The 16,567-nt window shown below is 60.9% G+C and overlaps 1 protein-coding gene across 1 annotated transcript; it reads right to left on the reverse strand.

Moving 5' to 3' along the window:
* Positions 1-1,169: 1,169 nt before the first annotated feature.
* On the reverse strand, positions 1,170-14,818 carry LOC123350566 (immunoglobulin superfamily member 1-like). Its single transcript, XM_044989199.1, has 6 exons — positions 14,404-14,818; positions 12,419-12,703; positions 10,705-10,995; positions 8,041-8,331; positions 2,417-2,638; positions 1,170-1,300 (listed from the first exon to the last, which is right to left on the reverse strand). Exons 1-6 carry the CDS (start codon positions 14,762-14,764, stop codon positions 1,170-1,172), a joined length of 1,581 nt encoding a protein of 526 aa, XP_044845134.1. The 5' UTR covers positions 14,765-14,818.
* Positions 14,819-16,567: the final 1,749 nt, after the last annotated feature.

A 16,567-nucleotide genomic window follows, 5' to 3' on the forward strand; every position in this document is an offset into this window, starting at 1 on the left:
CAAAGGTCCATCCAGCCCAGTGTCCTGTCTGCCGACAGTGGCCAGTGCCAGGTGCCCCAGAGGGAATCATCAACTGATCCATCCCCTGTCGCCTGTTCCCAGCTTCTGTCAAACAGAGACGTGGGACACCCTCCCTGCCCATCCTGGCCATTGATGGACCCGTCCTCCATGAACTTATCTAGTTCCTTTTTTTGAACCCTGTTATACTCTTGGCCTTCACAACATCTTCCGGCAAAGAGTTCCACAGGTTGACTGTGCGTTGGGTGAAGAAATACTTCCTGTGGTTTGTTTGAGACCTGCTGCCTCTTCATTTCATTGGGTGCCCCCTAGTTCTTGTCTTATGAGAAGGAGTAAATAACACTTCCTGATTTACTTTCTTCACACCAGTCATGACTTTACAGACCTCTGTGAAAGTTACTAGTGGTCCCCCTTAATAGCTTACAAGCGGCCAGTAGGGGGAAGCAGAAGCCTTACGTACACAGTGACTGAACTTTTTAACTATCTTTTCTCTTCTGTCTCAAAGCAGCGAAATCTTGCTCCAAGCCAGTTTTTACTAACCAGATAACAGAAGCACGGGGTTTGACACCCACCAATGAAGGGTTAACACGGCATGGTCTTTGTCTGAAAGTCTATAAAAAGCTTGGGAAACTTGTGTGCAGCAGAGTTTTTGTATCTTGATACAGAGCTCTCCTCTCTTCTGCAGAATAAAGCATCTTTTCCTTATCCCTGTCAGGCTGTTATTGGCTCTCAGGTAGGCAGACCCGATATTTTGGTAACACCTCCATCGTATCCCCCCTTAGTCGTCTCTTTTCCAAGCTGTTCGAAAGTCAATGGAGGTGCGGCACTAAGGGAAGAAAACCCAAATGCACAAACGCAGGATGGGGGTAGCTGGGTTGGCAGCAGCAGTGCTGGGACGGAGCGGGGAGCTGTGGTGGATCATCGCACCCTCGACGTGAGTCAGCAACGCGATGTCGGTGCAAGACAAAAGCAAATGCAACGTGCGGCTGCACTACCAGAGGTGCAGCGCGCACGTCCCAGGTGGTGAGAACCGCTCTGCTCGGCGCTGGGCAGGCCGGGAGCTGTGTCCAGTTCTGGTCACCGCTCCATAGAAAGGAGGTGGAGACAATGGAAAAAGAATCCAGAGGCGAGCGATAAAGGGGTCACCTCAGCTAGGGCGCCCCCCTCGGGCGGCTGTAACAGGCCTCGGCCAAGATCAGCCCCAGGACGAGCAGGACCGCGGAGCCCAGCGCCAGGCGGGCGATGTTGGCGTGGGTGAAATCCGGGCGCCCCGAGGGGGCTGCTGTGGGGGGAAGGGGTGAGTCACTCGTGGCTCGGACGGGGAGATCATCAGCTGGCGCTGCCCCGGGAGCGGAGCCCCCGACCCCCCGTCTGGCAGGTCCGGCCCTGGGGCCTCAGCTTCTCCAACAAGGTGGTTGCCCTGGTGGACGAACTGCCCCTGCCCAGAGGCCACCCCCCCGACTCACTCCACCCCCCCCATCGCTCGCCCTCCCCCACCCTCACTCACTCGCTCATTTTCACCAGGCTGGGCAGGGGTTGGAGTGCGCCAGGGTCCCTTTGCAACCGGGTGTTTGGGTCAAGAACCGGACACCTGGGAACCCGAGCCCCAGGCCCCACCCAGACACCCAGCTGGTCCCAACCCCAGAGCCAGGCCCCCGGGTCCTGTCCCTCTCCTGGGACCCCCCAGTAGCTTCCAGGCAGCAACCTACAGGGCAGGAGGTGCCGGAGGAGCTGGGTGGGGGGGTCTGGTGGTGAGGGAGGGGCAGGGGCTGCCTCTCCCCCTGGCGTCTGGGCTCATGCACCAAGAGTCACTGCCCCCGTCCCACCCAACCAGCCCCAACCCCTGGGGGAGGCTCCTTGGGACTGGTTCGATGGTGATTCCCCCCCAGCCCATGTACCTGGCCCTGGGCTGCCCAGGCGGGTGGGAGCTGGCGCCGCTCCAGGCTGGGTCGGGTCGGTTCCCCCTGTGGGAATAGAACCAGCGTCTGTTGAGGTGGGGGGAGGGGCTGAAACACTGACTCGGCGATTGCCCCCCGATCCCCGAAACTCAGCTTCAATCATCACTGTTATTCCCGGGGGGACAGGGTGTTTGTGTGGCTGGGGCCTGTGCCATAGGGAGCCACTGGGCCCTGACCCCTCCGTGCATCCCCGGAGCAGGGACTGACGTCTAGGGGCCAGGATCCCCCCTTCCTCTGCCCCAAATCTCCAGTGGCTGCTTCTCCCCCCTGGCTGGGGAACCCCCCAGTGACTCTGTCCCCGCTCCCCGGCCGGGTGTCCCCTCTGCGGGGTCAGGGCTCAGGGCAGAGCCTGGCTCTGAGTGTCCCATTGGCACCGAGCCCCCGTGAGGGTCTGGCTGGGGGTGGGGCTGGGAACGGGGACGCCGAGCCGGGCCCCTCACCTCTCACCACCAGCTCCACAGGGTCGCTGGGGTCCGACGCGGTGAACGGCTCCGATCTGCTGTGATAGAAGCAGCTGTAGCTCCCGCCGTCCTCCCGGCGCACGTTGCTGATGGGAAACAGACCCCAAAGCCTGTCCGAATCCACACTTTGGACATGGCGTCCCTCTTTATTCAGCATGAACCGCATGCCCTGGCGCTGCCCCCGACACTGGATGGTCACGGCTCCCGCCAGGGAGACCCCCCCGCTGGGGCTCAGGGAGATGCTGGGTTTGGGGTAGCTGGGCTCTGCAGGGGGAAGCAGACAGGCCGTGAGACACGGGCCCCGTCACTCACTCCTGGGGCCCGTCCTCACCACGCGGCCTCAGTGATGGGTCAGACCCGGCGGCCCTGGGGACGGGCTCCCTGGATCCCACTGCTGGGACCTGTCCCTGGCTCTGGGAGGGGAGTGGGGTCTAGTGGGGAGAGCAGAGAGGATGGAGGGCAGGACTCCTGGGTTCTGTGCACAGCACCACCACCGACTTGTAGGGGACTGTGCAAGTCTCTACTATACACTGAGGTTTATAACCTTCATCTCTGCCCAGCACCCCCTGTCACAGCATGTGGGGGGAGACTAAGCCCGACACCCCCGGCTTCCTGCGACTCACCGTGACTCTCAGCCAGCCCATAAAACAGAGGTTTATTTAGATGACAGGAGCACAGTCCAAGACAGGTCTGGCCGGTACAGACAACAGGACCCCCTTTAGTTAGGTCCATCTGGGGCCCCAGGGAGGCCACAGCCCCGTTGGGAAGCCCAAGCCCCATCGGGTGCCCCTCTCCATTTCCCAGCCAGCTCCAAAGTTAAACTCCCTCCAGCCTCTCACTCAGCCTCCCCCCGGCTCCTCCCCCAGCCTTTGTCCTTTGTCCAGTGTCCGGGCAGAGGTGTTACCTGGCCTCCAACCCCCCCATCCTGGGTTCTCAGGTTACATGCTCAGGTGTCCTCCCTTCCCCAGTGCAGCCGTCCCAGCACAGCTCCCCTGCAACCTTCCCAGGCCAATACTCCCCACTCAGCATTCACGTGGCACAGCCAGAACATTCCCACTTCCTCACATCTCTCCCCCCTTCGAGACCGAACTGAGCGGGGTCACTTCAGACAGTGACCTGGGGAAGTTGGAACCTACCCATGTTCCCATGGACGCCCCAGCATCCCCCCTATTCCTGGGGGAGAATTATACTAGGCTCTTCCAGTTTCCTACCCCACCTTAGGTCGAGCGTGCTCGATGGCACCCTTCGTCTGCAGGTAGGAAGGCTTATGCGGCCTGTGCCCTTTCCCCCACTCCAGGGCTGGCTCCAGACCCCAGCGCGCCAAGCGTGCGCTTGGGGCGGCGTCCCGCGGGAGGGTGGCAGGTGGCTCCGGTGGCGCATCCGCAGGCATGCCTGTGGGAGGTCCACCGGAGCCTTGGGGTGGCGGAAATCCTAGAGCCGCCCCTGCCCCCCTCAATACCCCTGGTGTTCAAACTGGGATGGGGTCCTTTCCCAGCATTCCAGGCTGGGGGGCTGTGATTCAGGCTCTCTTGGTTCAGAGCCCACCTTTTGACCTTGGCCACCCTCTGGAAAGACTCCTCTATGATGGGCAAGGGTCCTACAGCCATTTTCCCCTTGTCCCGGGCCTTCCTCCCCCTCTGGCAGGGGTCACAGGAGCGGCAGTGCTGCCGGACATGGGTAAAGACCCCAGGCCAGTAAAAGTTCCGTAGCAGCCTCGGCTGGGTACGCCAGGTTCCCTGGTGCCCCGAGAGGGGGATGTCATGGGCCCGGCACAGCAGCTGGCGGAGATACTTCCGGGGTACCACCAGCTGCCTCCTGATCCCCCCGACTCCATTTTCCCTGGGGAAGCCCATTCTCGGTACAGGAACCCCTTCTCCCACAGGAACCTTTTCTGGCAACCTGCCCCCATGGTCTGTACCACACTGAGGTCGGTCAGGTCCCTTAGCTTCTGCAAGGAGGGATCTTTCTGCAACTTGGCCTGGAACTCAGCAGCTGGGACAGGGATGGGCACCTGCTCTCTCTCGCCAGCTGGGTCTGAAGCTGCAGCCTCCTTGAGCTGTGTCCCTGGTCGCTCCCTCCCCACCAGGTTAGGGTCCTGCGCCTCGGGCAAGGTACCCTCCCTGAGGTCAAGGCGCAATGTCCCTTGCAGGCTTGGGCTACAGGTCATGACTAGGGCATTCTGGGGGTTGCTTGGACAGTTTTCCATGTCCCTCGCCATTAAGACCTCAGTGGGCAAATGGTGGTGCACCCCCACTTCCTTGGGGCCCTCCTTGTCCCCCCATTTCAAGTGTACTCTCATCACGGGCACCTTGAATGGGGTCCCGCCCACCCCCATCAGGGTCAGGTAGGTGTTGGGCATCACCCAATCTGGAGCAACCACCTCGGGCCGGGCCAGCGTCACCTCTGCGCCCGTGTCCCAGTACCCAGTGACCTTCCTCCCATCCACCTCCAGGGGAACAAGGCACTCGCTCCGCAGGGACAGCCCTGCGCCCATCCTGTAAATGGAGAACCTGGTATCCAGAGCATCCAGCTCCGAAGAGGAGTTGGCCTGGGGCCCTCCTCCCTCCTGAGTAGTTGATAAGCTGCCAGCCCCCCTTGCTGGGGAAGCCGGACCCTCATCCGGCTGGGCTGCTACCCAGTTAACCCTCTGTGTGTCCGGTCTGCTTAGTCTGTCCCTGAGCTTGGGGCACTGGGTCCGTATGTGGCCTCTCTGGCCACAGTAATAGCAGCCCATGTCCCGCGGGTCCCCTCGAGCTGTTCGGTTGGTCCTGATGCTGGATGTTCCCCTTGGGATGGAGTTGATCATGTTTCCCCTGTGGGCGGTCCCAGGGTCACTCTCTCTCTGCATCGTGGCGGGCCTGTTTCTTTGGGACTCTTCCCTGCCATCCCCCGACCAGCTCTTCACAAAGTCATCAGCCAGCCGCCCTGCATGTCGCGGGTTCTCCGGCTTTTGGTCCCTCAACCACAGCCTCAGGTCAGATGGGCACCGCTCATACAGTTGTTCCAGTACCAGCAGTTTAACCAGGTCCCCCTTTGTCTGGGCCCCATCTGCCCACTTGCTGGCGTATCCCTCCATGCGGACGGCTAGTTGCAGATAGGAGACCTCAGGGGTTTTATCCTGACTCTGGAACCTCTCCTGGTACATCTCAGGGGTCAGCCCAAACTCGCGCAGCAGGGCCTGCTGGAATAGTTCGTAGTTCCCTTTCTCCTCCTCTCCCAGCTGGCCGTACAATGCCACGGCCTTGGGGTCCAGTAAGGGGGTGAGAACCCGGAGCCTGTCCGCAGGATCTACCTGGTGCAGCTCGCAGGCCATCTCAAAGGCATCCAGGAAGTCATCCATGTCCTCCCCCTCCTTACACAGGATGCACTTATCAAAGCTCCGCGCAGTCCTGGCCCCCCCCTCACTCACTGCAGCCGGGGGCCCGCTGCCCCCCAGCCTCGCCAGGGCCAGTTCATGATGACTCTGTCGCTCTTTCTCCTCCAGTTCCCGTTGTCTTTGTCTCGCCTCATGTTCCCTCTGTCTCTCACGATCCTCCAGCTCTCTCATTTTTAGCTCTCTCTCCCATTCCAGCCACTTCCGCTCCACGGATGTCGCCGGGACAATCCCCTGTTGGCAGGTGAGCTTCGCTGGGAGGATCCCCTGCTGGACGGGGGGGGCGAGGGGTGGATCATGGTGCCCTCGGTAGCCGCTGGGCTCCTCCCCGCCCTTCCCCTAGGCATAGGAATGGGGAATCTCGAGAAGCCCTCAGCAGCCAGCTGACCACTCCCAGCTGGGACAGACACTGGTGCCTGCGCTGCATCTGCCAGGCTGCTTCCCTCAGAGACAGGGATCAGTTCATTCAAGCGATCTCCCTCCTCCAGCTGGGCAATCAGCTGGTCTTTGGTGAGCCTCCCTCTGCGCAGCCCCCTCTGCTTGCACAGCTCCACCAGGTCGCCCTTAAGGCGCTTGGCAAACATCTTCCTGCTGGCCACTCGCAGGCTGGGGTGCTCACCACTCCCCACGGTTTCCAGGGAGACCCCTCGTGCACCAGCCCTTCTTGAGGTCACCACCTCTCTGCCAGGGTCGAGCTGCAGACCCCTCCGTCCCTGGGACCGCTCGCTGCGATCCCCCGGGGGGCCCTGTTACTGCAAAGTCCTTCTCTCTGGCCACACTCTCCCAGGGGTTAGTCCCCTGAAACTGTCCCTTGCTGACTCTTCAGCACACCTGGTTCCCGTCAATCCCCCTTCATTTTACTGCTCCCCAGTCACTTACTGCAGGAAGCCCCGTCCATGGGGTGCAGTACGTCCCACCTCTGCCACCAGTTGTCACAGAGTGTGCGGGGACACAAGGCCCTGCACCCCCAGATTCCTGCGATTCACCAGGACTCTCAGCCAGCCAGTAAAGCAGAAGGTTTATTTAGACGACAGGAGCACAGTCCAACACAGGTCTTGCAGGCACAGACAACAAGGCCCCCTTTAGTTAGGTCCATCTGGGGCCCCAGGGAGGCCCATTGGGAAGCCCGAGCCCCATCGGGGCTCCCCTCCATTTCCCAGCCAGCTCCAAACTGATGAAACTCCCTCCAGCCTCTCACTCAGCCTCCCCCCGGCTCCTCTCCCAGCCTTCGTCCTTTATCCAGTGTCCGGGCAGAGGTGTCACCTGGCCTCCAACCCCCCATCCTGGGTTCTCAGGTTACATGCTCAGGTGTCCTCCCTTCCCCAGTGCAGCCGTCCCAGCACAGCTCCCCTGCAACCTTCCCAGGCCAATACTCCCCACTCAGCATTCACGTGGCACAGCCAGAAGATTCCCACTTCCTCACACCCCCTAAGTGATGTGCTGCCTGGGGAAGGCCCCCCCCCCACACACTGCAGCTCCCCCTGGGGAAGGGGTCCTGCTCCCTGAGCCCTGAATCTCCAGCCGCTGCTTCTTCCCCCTGGCTGGGGAACCCCCCAGTAACTCCGTCCCCCCTCCCTGACGGGCGTCCCCTCTGCTGGGACAAGGGTCCGGCTGGGTGTGGGGCTGGGAACGGAGACACCGAACCAGGCCCCTCTCCTGCTCCCACCAGCTCCACGGGGTTGCTGGGCTCCGACCAGGTGTGGGGATCCGAGCTGGGGGGATAATAGCAGGTGTAGCTGCCTCCCTCTGCCCGGCTCACTTTGGGGAGGGGAAATGTGACCCCAGCCGAGTCCCTGCCCTGCCCTGCTGCGTTCCTGGCCCCAGCCTTGTACAGAGCAAACTCCAGACCCTGGCGCTGACCCCGACACCGGATGGTCGCAGCTCCCCCTAGGGTGACCCCCCCCACACACACTGGGGCGCAGGGAGATGGAGGGTTTGGGGGAGCTGAGCTCTGCAGTGGGCGGGAGACGGGGTGTGAGACAGACCCCAGCACGGCAACTGCGCCCCGTCCCCAGCGTGGAGCGTCAGCGATGGGGCAGAGACAGGGTCAGGGTCTCCACTGGGATCCGGGGCACCAAGGCACCATGGGGCCGAGATATCCCCCCATCCCCGCAACCTTCACTGGCTGGGCTGGACGTCCCATTGGCTGGGTGCCAGGGCTCACGGAGACCCCCCTGGGGCCTGGCTGGGGGTGGGGCTGGGAGCCGAGGCGCCGGGCTGGGCCCCTCACCTGCAACAATGATCTGCACAGGGTCACTGGGCTCCGAGTAGGCAGCTGGTCCTGTTCTGTAGGTATAGCGACAGGTGTAGCTGCCCCTGTGGTCCCATCTGGCGCTGGTGATGGGAAATTCAGCCACATAACCAACAGGGTCTGTGTAAGTCAGATAGTTCCCAGCTCCATCCTTGTAGAGGAGGATCCTCATGCCCAGGTGCTGATGCCGACACCGGATGGTGATGTTTCCCCCCATGGGGATCACCCCACCGGGGCTGACGGAGATGGAGGGTTTGGGGTAGGACCCCTCTGGAGTCACAAACAAACAGGCAGTAAGTGGGGGTGACACAAACCGTGTCCGTCTGACTCAATCTTCTGCCCATCTGTCGCTCCAGCGTTTCACCCCCTGCCCGTCCCTGGGGTGCAGCCCGGCCCCGCGGCTCACAGCCAGGGTGAGACACAGGAGGGGAAAGGAGATTTCCAGTCTCTGATTCCTTCAGTTCTCCAGGGTCAATTCAGCCCTGCCCCCGCTGCAGTCAGGGGTGACTCTGGACTGACCCCCAAAGAGTTGAGATCAGAACCTGTCCCTGCCCCCATCGCCGTCAGGCGGTGAATTGGGATCTACCCTGTGGGGTTCCTGGTCTAAATTTGGGTTATTTGAGCAAGCGGCTCCCAGGACAGGCCCCCCCAAGAAAACATCCCTGTAATGAGTGGGGTGAGGTCTCAGACCCCACCTCTGGGGCACGTGTCTGACAGGATCATCCCTTTGGGGGATTGGTGCCCCTCACCCCCACCCATATCCCTTGTCCTTAATGCGGAAATTCCCCCAGCTGCCCTGTAGACGGGTCGGACTCACCCCCTCGGTGCCTCCTGCTAGTGACTCCAGGAATTAGCTCTGTTCCAGCTCTGGTGCACCCTCTGCAGGCCAGTGATCCGCCTGTCCTCTGGCCCCCATGTCCCTCCCTGGACCCGGTGCGCTTTTACATGGGGTGCTGCCCCTGGCAGTAACCCCTTTTCTCGCAGGGTCTCCCCTTCTCAGGGAACCCCCACCCTCTATCCCCATCTTACCTCAGTGTATGGCTACTGCCAGTGATCGTCTAGCCCCACGCCCTGGGGCAGGCTGCAGTATCAGCCTATTCATCACTGGCAAGGGGGGTTTGGACCTGCTGCCTTGGCCTACCCCTGGGCTGCCCTCTGCAACCCCCAGCACCTGTTAGCCCTTCGCTAGGCCGCAGCCTGGGGCTTTCCAGGCAGGAGCTCCCCAGCTCCTCAGCCTTTCCCCAGCCCTGCTCCACTCTAGGTACCTTGCCTAGCTCCCTGCAGCCAGGCCCTTCTCTCTCTGAAAGCAGAGAGAGACTGTTTTCCTTCTGGCTTCCCTGGCCTTTTAGAGGGGCCAGCTGTCACTCAGTTTGGGGCATGGCCTCACCTGCAGCCACTTCCTCAATCAACCTTTCTGGAGCCTGGGCCCCTTCCCAGGGCTGTTTTTAACCCCTTCAGGACCGGAGCAGGGGTCCACCCTGCTACATGCCCCATTCCCCACATATACTCACGTCTCAACACCCTGCTACACCCAGCCAGCCAGCAGCCTGGAAAGGAGATGGGTCATTAGGGACCAGATCCCAGAGCAAATGGATCCTACATTGGTCTCAGATCCCCCCATGGACACACACCCTGCCTGTCTCCGATACTCACCGAGAAGGAGGACGGTCAGGGCAGATGCCATGATGAGGCAGTGGGGGGACCCTCAGCGCTGCCACCAACACCCCGGTGCTGAGCTCCACCGAGCCTGAGGCCTGAGTGCGAGCGGAATGAGGAACTGCGCCGGGGGCTGCAGCCCCAGGAAGCCCGTGATGCGCTCGGCCCCTTTCTTCCCATCAGCTGGTTTCTCTGCAATCTCCAGCCCAAATCTACCGCGGTCAGAGCAAAGCCAGATCCCTGCAACACCCAGCAAACCACTTCCCCTCCTGCAGCTGCCTGGTTCTGCCCCCTCGCCCCCATCACCTCCCAGCCCCACATGGGAGCTGCCCAGTCCAGGGACCAGCTGGGAAAAGGGGGAATCTCAGGAGGCATCAAGAGGTGCCCAGGCTGCCCTGACCTTTTGCCCCAGACCTCCCTGGAGCAGCAGCTCAGCACAGAGAAGGGCACCCCCCACCCCACACACACACACACAGTGCCACCCACAGAGCGGCCCTCTCCCATGGAGCAGGGCAGAGATTCCTTCCTGACCCTGCTGGGCCCAGCGCCCGCCCTGGAGCATGAGGGTGGAGGGGCCTGGACAACCTCCTTCTCGGGTAGTGTCACTGCAGATGCTGTTTATAGGTGAGTGATGTGGCACAGAGACAGGACGGGGCCTGGGAGGGTTTGTGGTGACAGGGGGGACAGGGTGTTTGTGTGGCTGGGGCCGGTGCCGGCTCAGCAGCCACTGGGCCCCGACGCCTTTGTGCTTCCCCAAAGCGGGGACAGCCGTCTGGGGGCTGGGATCTCTCCCCAAATCTCCAGCAGCTGCTGCTCCCCCCTGACTGGGGAATACCCCAGTGACTCCGTCCCTGCTCTCCAGCCGGGTGTCCCCCCTGCTGCACCCAGGGCAGAGCCTGGCTTTGAGCATCCCATTGGTGCAGAGCCCCCTGACAACCCGGCTGGGTGTGGGGCTGGGAGCTGGGACGGCTGAGCCGGGCCTCTCACCTGCTACCACCAGCTGCACGGGGTCACTGGGCTGCGAGGAGACGAAGGGCTGTGATTGGGGCCGGTAGCTGCAGCTGTAGTTCCCTCCGTGCTGCCGGCCCACGCTGGGGATGCGGAACTCGGCCCCGGCCCCAGCAGGGTCCATGTGTCGCTGCGGGTTCAGGTCTCCAGCCTTGTGCAGGAAGAACCTCACGTCCCGGCGCTGCCCCTGACACCGGATGGTGACGTCTGCCCCTGGGGCGGTGACCCCGGTGGGGCTCAGAGAGATGGAGGGTCTGGGTAAGCTGGGATCTGCGCACAGGAGACAGACACTGAGAGCCAGACCCAGGCACCCACCCAGCCTGGCCTCCCCCAGCCACGGGCAGATCCAGGGGCCCCCGGGGCAGAGATTCTCTCCCAGATCCCAGAGCTCCCCCCACCCAGAATCCCGGCCCTGCGAGCTGGGCTCCCAGCCCCACAGACACTGAACCGCGGCTCCCTAGTGCTTGGGATCCTCATATTCCGTGTGTGGCCCCTGCCCCATCCACTGCCCTGGACAGAGCGACTCACGGGCTGGTCTCTGGTGCCGGCACCGCAGGCCCAGGGTTGCCGGTGCCCAGTTTTCAGCCGGAAAGTGGGTTGAACAGGGAACCTGGCAGTGCCGCTGACCGGACACTAAACCTGATTCCCTGCAGTACCCGGCCTGTGCCACCAGGGGGCGGGAAGAGCAGCTGAGCTACTCTGCAGTGGCTCTGCCCCACTCACCCCCACCCCCACCCCTGGAGGTGGCTCACCCGGCAGGGGGAGGGTGGTGGAGAGAGCAGCGAGTGGCGGTTGGGAGGAGGAGGGAAAGGACCAGGGGGCGGTGCCTCAGAAAGAGGCGGAGCAGGGGGTGGGGGATGTTCCCGCACTCAGTGTCGGTTTTCACAAATAAAAAGTTGACACCCTAGCAGGGCCTGAGCCCCCCACAGGAAGTGAGTCACCCCCTGGGAGGCAGGGAGGGGTCATTATCCCCATGCTACAGGGGGAAACTGAGGCACAGACAGATTCACTTTCCTCAGTGAGCTCCCAGGAGCAGGGACTGTCTCTTTGTGTTTATGCAGCGCCTGGCACAACGGGGCCCTGACCATGGCGGGGGCCCTACATGCTCCCCCAACACAAGGGATCCAGCATTACTGAGGTCAGCGTTTGCAGACATCTCCACTAACTGGGAGTGTCTCGGTTTGTGGGCGCTCGGCCTGAGATCCCCCAAAATTGAGGGCCCCTCCCAAGGAAGGACACTTTTGAAAACCGCGACGTGCTCCCCATCACACAGAGTCTGTGGCTGCGTCAGGAGCTGGGCCAGATCTCCTGGGTCCCAGCCCAGCGCCATGTCCACCAAGCCACCACTTCTCCTGCAGCCCCTGCCTCATTCAGCTCCAGCCGGGGCACTGCCTGGGGTGGGGCCTGGAGAACAGAGGGGATGGGATCACGGGATTAAATAGCGACTCCCGGTTCCTACGCACAAGGGGCAGCGTTAAAGTCGCCTCCCTGCCCCGAGTCTCCGGGGGCTGCTTCTCCCCCCTGGCTGGGGAACCCCCCAGTGACTCCGTCCCTGCTCCCCGGCCGGGCGTCCCCTCTGTGGGCTCAGGGCTCAGGGCAGAGCCTGGCTCTGAGTGTCCCATTGGCACCGAGCCCCGTGAGGGTCTGGCTGGGGGTGGGGCTGGGAACGGGGACGCTGAGCCGGGTCCCTCACCTCTCACCACCAGCTCCACGGGGTCACTGGGGTACGATACGTTGAACGGCTCCGATCTGCTGTGATAGGAGCAGCTGTAGCTCCCGCCGGGCTCCCGGCGCACGTTGCTGATGAAAAACTCAGTCTCCAACCCGTCCGAATCCACAGGTGGGAAATGACGTCCCTCTTTATTCAGCACGAACCGCACGCCCTGGTGCTGCCCCTGACACTGGACAGTCACGGCTCCGCCCAGCAAGACCCCCCAGCTGGGGCTCAGGGAGATGCTGGGCTTGGGGTAGCTGGGCTCTGCAGAGGGAAGCAGACAGGCCGTGAGACACAGGCCCCGTCACTCAGTCCTGAGGCCTGTCCTCACCACGCGGCCTCAGTGGTGGGTCAGACCCGGCAGCCCTGGGGACGGGCTCCTGGATCCCTTTCTACAAGGTGTTAGGATATAGATATTCAGACCCCTCTGCAAGGCCTAGACTTTAAGAACGTAGGTGTATTCTTATCACTCAGCTAGTTCTAGAGGTATAAAAGAAAGAATCAAAATCACTGTCTGTGGAATGGCCTTCTCGTACTGTGCCAGGCTAAGGCCTTCAGCTAAGGTGTAGTTAGGCAGCCATAAGCTGGGAAGTGTGTGGTCACATCCTCACATTCTAAACTAGTCACACTGAAATAAGGTGCTTTTGGGCGGAAATACAATCCTGTCCTGATATTCCTCGCACCTCCAGAGAAAGGGAAGAGCCTAGAAGATGTAAAAGGAAACTTAGTTTGATAGCATCCTGTCTGGCAAGAACTCACTTATCAATAGACACAGCTGGAAACCCTTATGTCTGTATAGATGCAGTTGTGAAATCCTCACTTTTGTATTGTTTCGTATGTTTATTCGCATGGTCTCTGTCTGGTTCTGCGATTGTTTCTGTCTGCTGTATAATTAATTTTGCTGGGTGTAAACCAATGAAGGTGGTGGGGTATAATTGGATAAATAACCATGTTACAGTATGTTAGGATTGGTTAGTTAAATTTCAGTAAAATGATTGGTTAAGGTCTAGCTAAGCAACACTCAGGTTTTACTATATAGTCTGCAGTTAATGTCAGGGGGGCGGGGAGAGGAGAAATGGGAACAGGGACTGGGGATGGGGGAATTGGGATCATGTTTTGTTAAAGGGGGAAATGGGAACAGGGGATGGGACAGGAACAGGGAGACAGGCAAGGCTCTGTGGTGTCATAGCTGGGAAGGGGACACTAAGGAAGGAAACTGGAATCGTGCTGGCTGCAAGTTTACCCCAATAAACATCGAATTGTTTGCGCTTTTGGACTTCAGGTATTGTTGCTCTCTGTTCATGCGAGAAGGACCAGGGAAGTAGGAGAGTGAAGGAATAAGTCCCCTAACACGGGGTCTCAGAGTTTCCTCTGAGCCCTGGGCTCACAGCATGAGACACGGAGCCACCCCAGCCCCTGGGGACCAGAGCTCTGCTCCCCGGCGGGTGACAGGCCAGGCCAGTCTCCAGGGGCCATTCACTCCCTGGCTTCTCTGCTGGGAGCCAGGACTCCTGGGTTCTCTCCCTGGCTCTGGGAGGGAAGTGGGGTCTAGTGGGGAGAGCAAACGGGATGGGGACCAGGACTCCTAGGTTCTGTGCACAGCACCACCGCTGACTTGTAGGGGACTGTGCAAGTCTCTACTATACACTGAGGTTTATAACCTTCAGCTCCACCCATCACCCCCTAACTGATGTGTTGCTTAGGAAAGGATCCCCCTAGTCTGCAGCTCCCCTTGGGGTCAGGGATCCCCCCTTCCTCTGCCCCAAATCTCCAGGAGCTGCTGCTCCCCCCTGGCTGGGGAACCCTCCAGTGACTCCGTCCCCGCTCCCTGGCCGGGCATCCCCTTTGCTGGGCCCAGGGCTCAGGGCAGATCCTGGATCTGAGCATCCCATCGGTGCAGAGACCCCTTGTGGGTCTAACTGGGTGTGGGGCTGGGAGCCGGGTCACTGAGCCAGGCCCCTCACCTCCCACAATGATCTCGACGGGGTCACTGGGATACGACCAGCGACTCTGATCCGTTATTGAGCGATAGTCGCAGGTGTAGCTCCCTCCATCTTCCCGGCCGACACTGGGGATGGGAAATTCAGCCCTGGTCCCATCAGGTAACATCGTCCACACTTGCGGGTTCGGGTGTCCAGCTTTACGCAGAAAGAACTCCATGCCCAGGAACCAGCCCTCACAGCGGATGGTGACGCTTCCCCCGAGCGCCACCACCCTGCTGGGGCTCACCCAGGTGGTGGGTTTGAGAAATTCACGCCCTGCTTTCAACGAGAGACAGGAGTTTAACAGGGGAGACACCGCGCCCCCCCCTCCCCTCCACCCCATTTCTGTCCATCCATCATTCGGCCTCTCTAGGAGTCTGTCCCCTACCAGGGTTGGCCCTGCCTGCCCATGGGGCTCGGGGGCCAGGGCGGCTCTAGGCACCAGCAAAGCAAGCACCTGCTTGGGGCAGCCCATTTGCAGGGGTGGCAGGGATCCAGCATGGGAGCTGAGAACCAACAGGGGTCCCTGGGAGCTGTAGTTCCTTGGTTAGCTCCTTGCCTACAGAGCCAGCCCTGGAGCAGGGAAAGAACTACATTTCCCAGCATTCCCTTGGCCACTACCAACTGGAAAGGAAGGGGTGGGACCTCATGCTGCATCTTGCTGTGAATGGAGAGCTGCACTGTGAAGGGTGCTGATACCATATTTTAACATTCAAAAAATAGGACAGTCCACAGGGAGGGTAGCCCCACCCTGCCACCATCCACTCCCTCCAACTGCCCCCCACAGAAACCCCAACCCATCCAACCCCCCCTTCTCCCTGTCCCCTGATCACCCTCTCCTGGGACCTCGGCACCTAACTGCTCCTTGGGACCCCACCCTTTATCTAAGCCGCCCTTCTCCTTGTCCCCTGACTGCCCCCTCCTGAGACCCCCCCCAACTTGGGACTCCCATGCCTGTCCCCTGACTGCCCCCCGAACCTCTGACCCATCTAACCTCCCCTTCTCCCTGCCCCTGACTGCCCCCCCGAACCTCCACCCTATCCAACCCCCCCCCGCTCCCTGTCCCTTGACTGCCCCCCCGGGAACCCCCTACCCCTTCTCCAACCCCCCAGCCCCCTTACTGTGCCACTCAGACCAGCGTGTCTGGCTCCGCGCTGCGCCAGACACGCTGCTGCATACCGTGCTCCCACATGGAGCCACAGCGCCCCTCCCCGCCAGCACCTGCCTTCCAGATATGAACACCTCGAAATTCAGGAGTGCTCAAGCTCATTTTGGGCAGCTGTTACTTCATTTCTCCCAAATCAAATATACTGATCCACTGTCACTTGCTGTAGAAAAAGCAGGATAAAATTGAGCAAGAAATGCTTCCCAGTGGTTATTAGGACTGGAATTGCTATTTTCAACAGCCATTGCCTTTTTGTTTGTTTAAAAGGAGGACAGTGATATTGCATTGGCAAATTCCCCATAGAAAGAAAGAGTGGAACAAAAGAATAATAAAGGCACCTCAACTTTTCCTCATTTATGGAGGAGAGTCTTATAATATGCATCCAGATCTCCTCCAATCACACAAGCTGAAAATTGTTCCACTTTACTGCAGCTCTGTAACCATATGGGAACCAATCCTGTCTGTGTGCTGTGCACAGCCAAAATTCCTGCTGAATGACCTGCCCTGGGAGCGAGTTACCAGTGACCCAGGGCTGGGGCGGAAGGAAGGTGCAGGTGGGGGGGGGGGGTGGAGAGCCCAGGGCTGCGGCGGCAGGGTGTGTGTGTGGGGGGGAGAGCCCAGGGCTTCGGTGGCAGGGTGTGTGTGTGTGGGGGGAGAGCCCAGGGCTGGGGCAGCAGGGGGGTGTGGCGAGGAGCCCAGGGGTGGGATGGGGAGCAGCCAAAATTTTTTTTGCTTGGGGCAGCAAAAAACCTAGAGCCGACCCTGTCGGGGGCAGGGGGTTCACCCAGACGTAGCTCAGGACCCAGCTGCATGAGGGATCACCTGGCCCCCAGCCCCCTCTGCGGCCAGCCAGGGAGCCTGACCAGTGCCCCCCCTGCAGCTCTGCCCCCCACCCCGGGGTTGGAAATAGAGTCTGTGACCTTCGGGAGTCGCACAAGACCCACCTTTCCCCCCAGGCCTTGGGAATGGGGGGTGGGGGCT

This window comes from Mauremys mutica, chromosome 15, assembly GCF_020497125.1.
Source record: "Mauremys mutica isolate MM-2020 ecotype Southern chromosome 15, ASM2049712v1, whole genome shotgun sequence".
In the NCBI taxonomy this organism is placed as follows: Eukaryota; Metazoa; Chordata; order Testudines; family Geoemydidae; genus Mauremys; species Mauremys mutica.